At 45.7% G+C, this 12,717-nt stretch overlaps 1 protein-coding gene across 1 annotated transcript in view; it reads right to left on the bottom strand.

Annotated features, from left to right (window-relative positions):
- The window catches only part of suco (SUN domain containing ossification factor), a 119,903-nt gene extending 108,192 nt beyond the window's left edge, over positions 1-11,711 (bottom strand). The window contains exon 1 of the mRNA XM_063200347.1: positions 11,428-11,711. Within this exon, the coding sequence (XP_063056417.1) occupies positions 11,428-11,480 (53 nt within the window). The 5' untranslated portion in view covers positions 11,481-11,711. The remainder of the gene's footprint in view (positions 1-11,427) is intronic.
- Positions 11,712-12,717: the final 1,006 nt, after the last annotated feature.

The following is a 12,717-nucleotide window of genomic DNA, read 5'->3' on the forward strand; positions in this document are numbered from 1 at the left end:
ACACACACAAGCCCTCATGCGAGCACACACACACACACACACACACACACACACACACACACACACACACACACACACACGGGCCCTCATGCGAGGAGACACACAGGGCATCTCTGTTGCTCTTGCAGTGTGTGTGTGTGTGTGTGTGTGTGTGTGTGTGTGTGTGTGTGTGTGTGTGTGTGTGTGTGTGTGTGTGTGTGTGTGTGTGTGTGTGTGTGTGTGTGTGTAATTTTAGGGGTCTTTAAACACATAGGTCTAAACAGTCCCGATTCAAGCTTCACCAGCCTGCAAATATGCACACACACACACACACACACACACACACACACACACACACACACACACACATAACAGGCAGCACTGGACAGCCCCACTCCCAGTTCTGCAGTCAATAACTAATTAGTCATCTCATATCAAGAGCCTGATATGCCAGCTGATATGCATTATTCATGTACTGAACTATCACCATATCAGATAATGGAATTAAACCTGATGATTGAGTTGTAAATGACAGTGCTGCTTGATGATGATGACATCACCTGTATTGGTGCCTGAACTTCCTGTATGTCCTGAGATCTTATACAGTACTGGCTCTTAAACCAGGACCAAAATAACACTTCAAAACTTTCACATCTGGGCAACAAAAGACGACAGATATGTCAGACAGCGGCCACCCGGCCACCGCAACATAACTCTTGCACAACACACATCTTAACTGCAACAGCATGATTAACGCTCTCTCTCCCCCTTACACACAGCAGTATGCTCAGCATGATTAACGCTCTCTCTCTCTCTCCCCCTTACACACAGCACATAAGTTACTCACAGTGCGCTCTCTCTCCCCCTTACACACAGCACATAAGTTACTCACAGTGCGCTCTCTCTCTCCCCCTTCCACACAGCACATAAGTTACTCACAGTGCGCTCTCTCTCTCTCCCCCTTACACACAGCACATAAGTTACTCACAGTGCGCTCTCTCTCTCCCCCTTACACACAGCACATAAGTTACTCACAGTGCGCTCTCTCTCTCCCCCTTACACACAGCACATAAGTTACTCACAGTGCGCTCTCTCTCTCTCCCCCTTCCACACAGCACGATTAACGCTCTCTCTCTCCCCCTTCCACACAGCAGTATGCTCAGCATGATTAACGCTCTCTCTCTCTCTCCCCCTTACACACAGCACATAAGTTACTCACAGTGCGCTCTCTCTCTCCCCCTTACACACAGCACATAAGTTACTCACAGTGCGCTCTCTCTCTCCCCCTTACACACAGCACATAAGTTACTCACAGTGCGCTCTCTCTCTCTCTCCCCCTTACACACAGCAGTATGCTCAGCACATAAGTTACTCACAGTGCGCTCTCTCTCCCCCCCTTACACACAGCACATAAGTTACTCACAGTGCGCTCTCTCTCTCTCCCCCTTACACACAGCACATAAGTTACTCACAGTGCGCTCTCTCTCTCCCCCTTACACACAGCACATAAGTTACTCACAGTGCGCTCTCTCTCTCCCCCTTACACACAGCACATAAGTTACTCACAGTGCGCTCTCTCTCTCCCCCTTACACACAGCACTGTGCTCAGCACATAATACCTGCATTAGGACATTTACTCTCTCTCTCCCCCTTACACACAGCAGTATGCTCAGCACATAAGTTACTCACAGTGCACTGCACACCTCAACCAAAGACAATAAAATATTCAGACTCCGGCCCCCAAGCAGACAAAATGGCCTCCATCCCTTTGTGGTCACCCCACTACTCTACTCTCTCCACTTCCTCTGGTGCTGGTTGGTTTTTAGGTCTAAGGAAGGGCCAGTTTGATATTAATAATATTTACTGCCGTCATCCATTTCAAGGGAAGGGATACAATCTGACACGTTGGACTTTGGGAAGAGGAGAGATGGGAAGAGGAGAGGAGAGATGGGAAGAGGAGAGGAGAGATGGGAAGAGGAGAGATGGAAAACATCTTTTACAGTTCGTAGCCAAGGGTGCGGAGTAAACGGGGACAAGAGAACGCATCATAAACACCCAGAGAGGAGAATGTAAACAACTCACAGCTCCATACAGATGGAGGAAGTATGTTATGTGCTCTCCTGCTCACATTTCCCCTAATCCATCAGACATAAATAGACATGTTGTTATTGCATTATGCTACTCAGAAGATGAAACTGAACAGAACTGAATCACATCTTCGGAATGGTACCATCTCTGACTGCAGCATACACGTGATGTCTACAAACAAACAGGGAGATGTACCCAGGCGAGTGTGTCTGTGTGTGTGTGTGTGTGTGTGTGTGTGTGTGTGTGTGTGTGTGTGTGTGTGTGTGTGTGTGTGTGTCTGTGTGTGTGTGTGTGTTAAGTGTCTTCACTTCCTTGCCTCGTCAGCGCTCTGCTCTGCTCTTCTCTGGCCTGGCGTGGTCTAGTTGCCCTGTGCTGGGAGCTAAGAAGGGAACACTGTGTTCTTTACGTCTTTACGTCGTCGTCACCATATAGCCTTCACACGAGCTGATAATCATCAAACCGGTCGGGCGGGCGGGCGCTCCAGGTACAGAGTTCAGCTTTATGGGTAAACACTCGAGATGCCACGCAGGCAGCACAGGGCCCTCATGTCACGTCCCTGATAGTCTTCTGGAAACCTGACTATACATTAAGCCCTTTGGCCCCGTCGCAAGGTCAGGGGAGGGAGGGCGGTAACTTACAGAGGAGAGAGGGAGGGGAGGGGAGGCGTGTGTGTGTGTGTGTGTGTGTGTGTGTGTGGGCATAAAGCATGTTTACTCAGTGAGGGGACATATAGGTACAGGCCCCGCCTCCTGTCCCCATCTTCAAGTCACTGGGAAAGTCAAACATTCCCCAAATGCACATACACTCTATACCAGTGGTTCTCAACCTGTTTTCAGGCGGGGCACCCTTTCAATTCATAAAAAAATTCAAGGTACCCTAAACCAACAAGCCGTAACACGGCATTGCATCCGATACCACACAAGCTTAGAAAAGTAACACATTTGGAGACGTCACACGACCTACGTTCGCAGTTGCAGCTGACTGGGGCGACCTATATCTACTTTATTGTGCGTAAATGGCAGATGAAAGATTCCACTGACTAACATTAACTTATCAATTTATACAAATATGTATTATTATTACATAATTTATTTATCAGCCCCGGCACCCCTGTTGAGAGACACTGCACTATACACTGTACAGAAAACACAAGGACATGGACAAAGTCCAGAACAACAACACACCATGAAGTTGGAAGACGGTTAAGACAAAACAACAAGAACAGCCTCAAGAAAGGAAGAAAAACAAAAACAAAAGCAAACAGCCAAAAGGAGCAACTGGCAACTGAAATGCATTGGGAGTCGATTTCTATTGAGTGAAGTCAGAGGGATTATTGATCAGCTGTTCCGTCAGATAGAGGTGGCAAACTGATGAAGGTGGAGATGTGAGAGTTGGTGATTGGTGTGTTGGTGTGTTGGTGTGTGTGTGTGTGTGTTGGTGTGTGTGTGTTGGTGTGTTGGTGTGTTGGTGTGTGTGTGTGTGTGTGTGTGTGTGTTGGTGTGTGTTGGTGTGTGTGTGTGTGTGTGTGTGTGTGTTTTACCTGATGGTATTCTCTACAAAGACGTTCTCCATCAGGGGCCATTAAACAAGCCTATACGAGGGTAAAGTGTATATTCTCCATCAGGGGCCATAATGCCTCAACAGGCCCATAGGAGGATAAAGCCTCGATGAGGTTCAGGGGCCATAATGCCTCAACAGGCCCATAGGAGGATAAAGCCTATATGAGGTTAAGGGGCCATAATGCCTCAACAGGCCCATAGGAGGATAAAGCCTATATGAGGTTAAGGGGCCATAATGCCTCAACAGGCCCATAGGAGGATAAAGCCTATATGAGGTTCAGGGGCCATAATGCCTCAACAGGCCCATAGGAGGATAAAGCCTATATGAGGTTAAGGGGCCATAATGCCTCAACAGGCCCATAGGAGGATAAAGCCTATATGAGGTTCAGGGGCCATAATGCCTCAACAGGCCCATAGGAGGATAAAGCCTATATGAGGTTCAGGGGCCATAATGCCTCAACAGGCCCATAGGAGGATAAAGCCTATATGAGGTTAAGGGGCCATAATGCCTCAACAGGCCCATAGGAGGATAAAGCCTATATGAGGTTCAGGGGCCATAATGCCTCAACAGGCCCATAGGAGGATAAAGCCTATATGAGGTTAAGGGGCCATAATGCCTCAACAGGCCCATAGGAGGATAAAGCCTATATGAGGTTCAGGGGCCATAATGCCTCAACAGGCCCATAGGAGGATAAAGCCTATATGAGGTTAAGGGGCCATAATGCCTCAACAGGCCCATAGGAGGATCAAGCCTATATGAGGTTAGGGGGCCATAATGCCTCAACAGGCCCATAGGAGGATAAAGCCTATATGAGGTTCAGGGGCCATAATGCCTCAACAGGCCCATAGGAGGATAAAGCCTATATGAGGTTAAGGGGCCATAATGCCTCAACAGGCCCATAGGAGGATAAAGCCTATATGAGGTTCAGGGGCCATAATGCCTCAACAGGCCCATAGGAGGATAAAGCCTATATGAGGTTAAGGGGCCATAATGCCTCAACAGGCCCATAGGAGGATCAAGCCTATATGAGGTTCAGGGGCCATAATGCCTCAACAGGCCCATAGGAGGATAAAGCCTATATGAGGTTAAGGGGCCATAATGCCTCAACAGGCCCATAGGAGGATCAAGCCTATATGAGGTTAGGGGGCCATAATGCCTCAACAGGCCCATAGGAGGATAAAGCCTATATGAGGTTCAGGGGCCATAATGCCTCAACAGGCCCATAGGAGGATAAAGCCTATATGAGGTTCAGGGGCCATAATGCCTCAACAGGCCCATAGGAGGATAAAGCCTATATGAGGTTAAGGGGCCATAATGCCTCAACAGGCCCATAGGAGGATAAAGCCTATATGAGGTTCAGGGGCCATAATGCCTCAACAGGCCCATAGGAGGATAAAGCCTATATGAGGTTCAGGGGCCATAATGCCTCAACAGGCCCATAGGAGGATAAAGCCTATATGAGGTTAAGGGGCCATAATGCCTCAACAGGCCCATAGGAGGATAAAGCCTAGATGAGGTTCAGTGGGTTCACCCTGCCTGACGCCATTAACCCTTTCCTGCACTCCCAAGGTAAAGGAAAACAACTGATAACAAAACCGGCCAATCAATGGAGAGAGTAAATTGGGAAAACCACCACTATCCACTGTGGCCAGTGAGTGAACAAAAAGACGTGATGTCGAGCCCCGATTACCAGTTTAAAAAGGCGTGATGTCGAGCCCCGATTACCAGTTTAAAAAGCATCTGCAGTTCATTTCTATTGAACTGACCTCATTGTGAGGGTGGGTGATCGTGGGTGAGGGTGGGTGAGGGTGGGTGATCGCGGGTGATCGTGCTTTTTGAAGTAAACAATAGAAGTCCGCAACACTGTTAATGCTCCCAGTGATTTATTTGCATGACGTTTCGGACCTTCGTCCTTTTTCAAGTGCAACCTTGTGGAAATAAATCACTGGGAGCATTAACAGTGTTGCTGACTTCTATTATTACCTCAGTTACTTTCTTTTGTCCAGCACCTGTACCACTGATGTGCGCACATTCTCTACCTCCTTGATTGTGTATTTTTTCACCTGATAGCACCAGCGTTCTCTACAAAACTCATCATTTAATAGGAGGACCATAACACACAATAACACAACAAGGCCATAGCAGTAGCTTCATTATTTAATAAGAGGACCATAACACACAACAACACAACAAGGCCATAGCAGTAGCTTCAGCCTGTTGGGTCAGTGGGTTTGCTGTGAATCCGTTAACCCTTGCCTTTCCCACACACCATGGTCTCCATGGTAACAAAGAGGTTAGGCTGGCTGACAACCCCACATGCTGGAGCGGGAGGAAAGGGGGTCTGCTAGTGATCAGGATCAGCCTCGTGGGGCTGCTGGGGCTACTACTATTATCAGCCTCGTGGGGCTGCTGGGGGGGCTACTACTATTATCAGCCTCGTGGGGCTGCTGGGGGGGCTGCTGGGGGGGCTACTACTACTTGTGCTGCTTTTGTGTCTCCGACTAGCTCCACAAACCAGCATGTTGGGTTTCAACCAGTCTGCTAAAACATGCACTGCTGCAAGAGTTTAATTTGGGAAAGGAGCTTTTAAGACAAGAGTGAAGTCAGGACACGGAGCAGACAGAGGGAGTAAATATGTCTATGGATCTCAGTGGGAGTATATATAACTTAATATGTATGTGCCTCAGTGGGAGTATATATAACTTAATATGTAAAATATGTACCTCAGTGGGAGTATATATAACTTAATATGTAAAATATGTACCTCAGTGGGAGTATATATAACTTAATATGTAAAATATGTACCTCAGTGGGAGTATATATAACTTAATATGTAAAATATGTGCCTCAGTGGGAGTATATATAACTTAATATGTATGTGCCTCAGTGGGAGTATATATAACTTAATATGTATGTGCCTCAGTGGGAGTATATATAACTTAATATGTATGTGCCTCAGTGGGAGCAGCAGGTATTCTTACTCTTCAGGTTGAAAATGGAAGAAACACCTGATAGTAGTTTTGCTCACAAGTGCAGACATTGACAGACAAATTCCCAGGCTGTTTCAAGACCATTCAATTTCAAATGGTCAAATTTTAAAGTGCTTCTGAAAACACAAAACATGATTGAAGACACATGCTGCAGGTTTACTATTGGTTGGGAAGTAGCATATGCTGAGGGCAGGAGAAAGGAGGCTTGCGGCAGCGGGCGGCTCACAGACCACTAATCCCAACCAGGGTCACTACAGCAGCCTTTGTCCTCTCGCCACTCTCCATCGCACGGCCAGGCTCCCAAGACAGACATGGCACAGACAGACACAGACACAGACACACACAGACACACCTCTCAATGTGTTAGCCTAGCATTAACCCTCATCTCAGTTCACATTTTTGTTTGCGCCACCACGCTAGTTATTTTTCTATCCTGTGTTGTAAATAGTATACGTATATGTTGCACTGATGCTGTAAGTGAGGAGTTTTCCTTTCTCATTGTGCTTGTAGTTCTTGGAGTTCTATTCCATTTGTCTAGTGACAATAAGAAGAGTTCTATTCCATTTGCCTAGTGACAATAAGAAGAGTTCTATTCCATTTGCCTAGTGACAATAAGAAGAGTTCTATTCCAGTTGCCTAGTGACAATAAGAAGAGTTCTATTCCATTTGTCTAGTGACAATAAGAAGAGTTCTATTCCATTTGTCTAGTAAAAATAAGAAGAGTTCTATTCCAGTTGCCTAGTGACAATAAGAAGAGTTCTATTCCATTTACCTAGTGACAATATGAGTTCTTTTCCATTTGCATAGTGACAATAAGGAGTTCTAATCAGTTGCCTAGTGACAATAAGAAGAGTTCTATTCCATTTGCATAGTGACAATAAGAAGAGTTCTATTCCATTTGCCTAGTGACAATAAGAAGAGTTCTATTCCATTTCTCTAGTGACAATAAGAAGAGTTCTATTCCATTTGCCTAGTAACTAACTATTCAGACAATAGCGCCACTTAACCAGCAGGTTTCATAGTCAAATGTGAATAGTAACTTATAGCATGAGATACATTATCTGCATGAGCTAACAGTGCTAAAGAGGGGTAGCAGGCGTCTTCCTTCCTCTTCAGTAGGCATGTGTCTGTACAGGCAATAATGTAATGTGATGTGATGTAATGTGATGTGATGTGTCTGTACAGGTATTCAGGGTTCAACTGCGATCACGGAGAAAGACCCGGAGGATATAGGGCTTGTTTTACGTAGCCTACTTCTGGATATACTGTAGGGCTTGTCTTACGTAGCCTAAGTTACTTCTGCACTGGGTGTGAGGGACCGGTATAGTTGAGATGATAAGACTCTGGTCTTGATTATAGTTAATGAAATCATCACAATTATACAGTTAGCATGATTATTATACAGCAAAACGTTTGCCATAAGAGAATCACTGTAGGCTACAGGTTATGTGTTGTGTTGTACTACTGCATTTCAATGGGAGGTTAATGTCTCTGCTCCATTGCAGACAACTCCAGAAATGGGTTAAGAGTTTGTTATTGAATGTAGACTGAATATGAAAGGGCCTGTGGTGTTGGTCTCTGCCTGGCGTGTGGTGTAGTTTAAAGGCCCTGTGGTGTTGGTCTCTGTCTGGTGTAGTTTACTGGGCCTGTGGTGTTGGTCTCTGCCTGGCGTAGTTTACTGGGCCTGTGGTGTTGGTCTCTGCCTGGTGTAGTTTAAAGGGCCTGTGGTGTTGGTCTCTGCCTGGTGTAGTTTAAAGGGCCTGTGGTGTTGGTCTCTGCCTGGCGTGTGGTGTAGTTAAGGGCTTGTGGTGTTGGTCTCTGCCTGGTGTAGTTTACTGGGCCTGTGGTGTTGGTCTCTGCCTGGCGTGTGGTGTAGTTTAAAGGCCCTGTGGTGTTGGTCTCTGCCTGGCGTGTGGTGTAGTTTAAAGGGCCTGTGGTGTTGGTCTCTGCCTGGTGTAGTTTAAAGGGCCTGTGGTGTTGGTCTCTGCCTGGTGTAGTTTAAAGGGCCTGTGGTGTTGGTCTCTGCCTGGTGTAGTTTAAAGGGCCTGTGGTGTTGGTCTCTGCCTGGTGCCTGGTGTAGTTTACTGGGCCTGTGGTGTTGGTCTCTGCCTGGTGTAGTTAAGGGCCTGTGGTGTTGGTCTCTGCCTGGCGTGTGGTGTAGTTTACTTGTATCCTACATGAGCGTGTGTGTGGAGGAACATGAATATCTGCAGCCCTCTCCGGTACTTGGCACTAAGGAGCCGAGGAACCACCACACACACACTCCGAGCTTAACGTTCACCTGAGACGAGACGAGGCGAGGCGAGACCGCTCATGGCATCTCACCTCAACAGATACGCAATCCCCACATCGCACTCCAGCTGCCAGGCCAATCCCCACATCGCACTCCAGCTGCCAGGCCCATCCCCACATCGCACTCCAGCTGCCAGGCCCATCCGTCTCCTGTACGTGGTTTACATGTCATGTGTGACCTACATTCTACTACCAGGCAGAGGTGGTGAGGGAGGAGCATTGGAGGCCCAGACTGAAGACGGCCCCAAAACCCAACGTCACTCTGCTCTCTCTTTTCTCTTTGCTCTTTCGCTCTCTCTTTCTCTGCTCTTTCTGCTCTCTCTTTCTCTCTAGACTCAGGAGTAAGTAGGTCAAACTGGAGAGGGCAAGTCTTCTACAGAGCGCGAGTGACACAGGCCTCTTTTTCATCCTCAAATTTGATTGGAAAAGCGCCGGGAAGAGGCCACTTAGATATTGCATATTAGTTTATACTAATCACTCATCCCCTTAGAGAGAAACTTCACTTTACCAGATGACTCAGCAGTCAGATATCAAAATGTTGTTGGAGGAAACACAAACGTGCGCATTGTAGACATATTTTTGCGGATCAAATTTCTGTGCAGCAGCATATAGAAAAAACACAATGCCACACTGTTGAGGTCTCATTCTTCCAAGATGTCCCTTCCAAAAAAATGTTTTTTTCTTTTACAAGAAGGGAAATCTCAACCTCAAGGTTAACAGCTGCATGTTTAGTTTTGACTTTCAAAGTTGACCTTTAGCATACATACATACACATGTCAGCAGCAACATGAACACACTCCCTTCACACTGCTGCGCTGGCAGGAGACAAAAGCCACTTTGACATGCGCCTACTTCTCCATACCGCTCACCAGTGAGAGACATGCGTTGGAGCCCGGGGCAGAAATGACATTACTTTGTATGAGGTACAACAAACGAGTCTCATATTAAGGATTATGTCCTCTTTTGAAAGTCGCTTTGGTTATAAAGCGTCTGCCAAATGCCATGTAATGTAATGTAATAATGTAACAGGATAAAACATAAAATCCATCACTGACAATGCAATGAAAACTTGAATTATTCCAACACAATTGACTTTTGTTTGACTATAAGGACATTGATTTTGTTTGACTATAAGTAGATTGTTTATCTTCTCTGAATATAATGAGACTGTGGTGCGGTGTGCTGTGTTCACACACACAGTGAAATATATTGGAAAAAAATCAAATGAAAACACCTTTTCACTGAAGTGGGATCTAATAAGTAAGGGAGACCAACAGCAAGTCTACCAGCTCTCCCCCCAGACCAGTACACTAGTGTTGGGGTGCATTGGCTAGCTAGCAGGGGCCATAATCACCTTCTTGTAGCTAACCGTGCGTGCGTACAGGCCTGCCTGCGTCAAACGCCTGCCTGGCTGGCTGTCCTGTCTTTGAGTTTACAGCACAGGACTGACATTATAATCCCCCACCTGTCCACCAATACTCCTGTATACACCTCAGAGGGAGAGATCCTGCTCTAATAAAACACAGTGGGATTCAGGTGGCAGCGATGGGCCTAAACTACACCACTCACCCCACTGGAGAAGAGGCCGACAAGGCAATAGGCATTTTTAAAGGGATTTGTCCTTCTTATCATCTGTGATTTACTATGAGCAGATTGCACTCTAGACAGCAGGTTGAGGAGGTGCCAGCCTAGCTGCCTTTGTTTCTTCTTCCTCCTAACCCAAGTGGCCTTTTATTTAATCAACTTGGTCGATAACAGTTTTACTGATAATTGATCTTACTGATGATCAAAGACATACTGAGGGAAATAATGACCATGTATCGTATTGTAAATATTGTGCGAGATGGTACATAAAGGCTGACACCTTGACTGCGTGCTTTGTTCCTTTTCCTTGTAACATCATGAGTGCCATTTTTCCTTAAACTTGGTAAGTTGGTTAGTAATCACGTCATACTGAACATTCATTTTACTGATACGTATACTAAGATCATGTAATGATAATATAAGGATTTGAATTTGTACCGTATGTAGTCAACAAGGCAAAGAAAATACTGACACGAACATGTAAACAAAACAGTCAAGACAGAGATGTCAGAAAATATCACAAAACCAGAGCTAAGAAAAAATCAAGTTGCTACACATTGTGCCGAAATAAGGTCACTACTGAAATTTACTGCGGAAAACAAAACAAACACAAATGTAGAAATCGAGTCAAAGCAGTCCAAAATGAATGTCTTGTTTCCCAGTCTAGCTCCAGTCGCCATCCTCCCACTAGCAGCTACTGGTAGTACATTTTGTACCGAATCGCATCCATCCCCCTTCCAAACGCAGCTCTCTTGGTAGGCTAATGCTAGCTGGCTAGTGGGCAAGCCAGGCGCCACTACTCCATACAACTCAGCCACCACAGTGGCTTTCCTGCTATATCGTGGACGTGTTTTATCGCACCGAGCTGCCATATGTGGATGGTGTAAGGTGTACTTTTGTCACGAGTGAGGCATATGAAAGTTGAATCACTCACCAGCACAGGAGCGCTACGATGAGGCACACCAACAAAACGCGGATCCTCTTCATTATCTTCCTGCGGGGACCAACATCCTCGCTCTTTTCTGTCTTTCTATCTGTTTAACAGCGTTATAAACAGAAGAAACGCAAACCGGCTGCTTATTATCCACAACCAAGTCAACTGTCACGAATTATTACTATATCAGGGGTGTGTGTCACTTCAGAAAAGCAATATTCGGCTTGTATGAATATTGCAACATCAACCCCCCACAGCTAGTGTGCTCAGCTTGCGTTCCTCTGATTCTGCACTAGCAACCCTAGCTCTCCTCTGTCTACTGCTGCTGCAGCTGGTGCTGCCAGCCAATCAGAGAAGCCAGCGGCTGCCGAGCTGTGACGTGTCTGAGAAAGAAGACGCCCACTTCCTCGAGCCGAGATCAGTGTTGCCAAATACTGTGATTTCCCGCCCAATAAATTGAGTGTCTGTGGGTTACAAAAAAGATATTGGCGTGTTTTTAAGTAGATTTATAGGTGTTCACAGAAACATACTGTAATTTAATTCAAATTGGGTATAAATTAGAGCCTCCAGGTGGTTTTTGAGCATTTTTTAGGCTGGGTATTATCAGCTACATTTGGCAACCCTGTCTCAAGATGAGTTGGAGGTCCACTCGTGGGACGCGTCAGCACATGATAAGAAACCAAATTTCTCAAATCACCTATCTCTACATTATTATGCAACCGACCGGTAACGACTAACGCTCTTCGCTGTTAAGGTAGAGTTGTGGGAAATGCCAAGTTGGCCTAGTTTGCAGTGATGTGACATCAGCACAGGACGTCATGGATGCCCCTGTGTTATAATAAATATCCCGGTAAAATAAACAATAATAATAATAATAAAAATATATATAATAAATATCCCGGTCCTGTCAGTTAGTTAAAGCCGTAGACTAGAGACTAGACCACCATTGGTTTGCACTGTTCCCCAACTGTACCAAATAGTTACAGCACAGTAGGCTACCTGCTATCATCCAAGTTGTGCTGTGCTCATCAATAACGTGTAGTCAACATTTGGCTCTTCTAGTGCAGACTAGCTACAAGCTTTTGTAAGCTTTTGTAACTTTCTACATCATTGTCAATTTTATAACCCTACAGAATATATGTTCAATTATAAAGCAATTAGGAAGCGATGTTGATAAGCAGCCTACAATTCCCCAATCAAATACACCCTGTCCTTGTAGTTTGTGATGTACCTTTTGTAAATGTGGTACAATTTCAGACATTGGTCGAAATGTAAATAATGACATTTAGA

This window comes from Engraulis encrasicolus, chromosome 6 (genome assembly GCF_034702125.1).
Source record: "Engraulis encrasicolus isolate BLACKSEA-1 chromosome 6, IST_EnEncr_1.0, whole genome shotgun sequence".
Taxonomy (NCBI): Eukaryota; Metazoa; Chordata; class Actinopteri; order Clupeiformes; family Engraulidae; genus Engraulis; species Engraulis encrasicolus.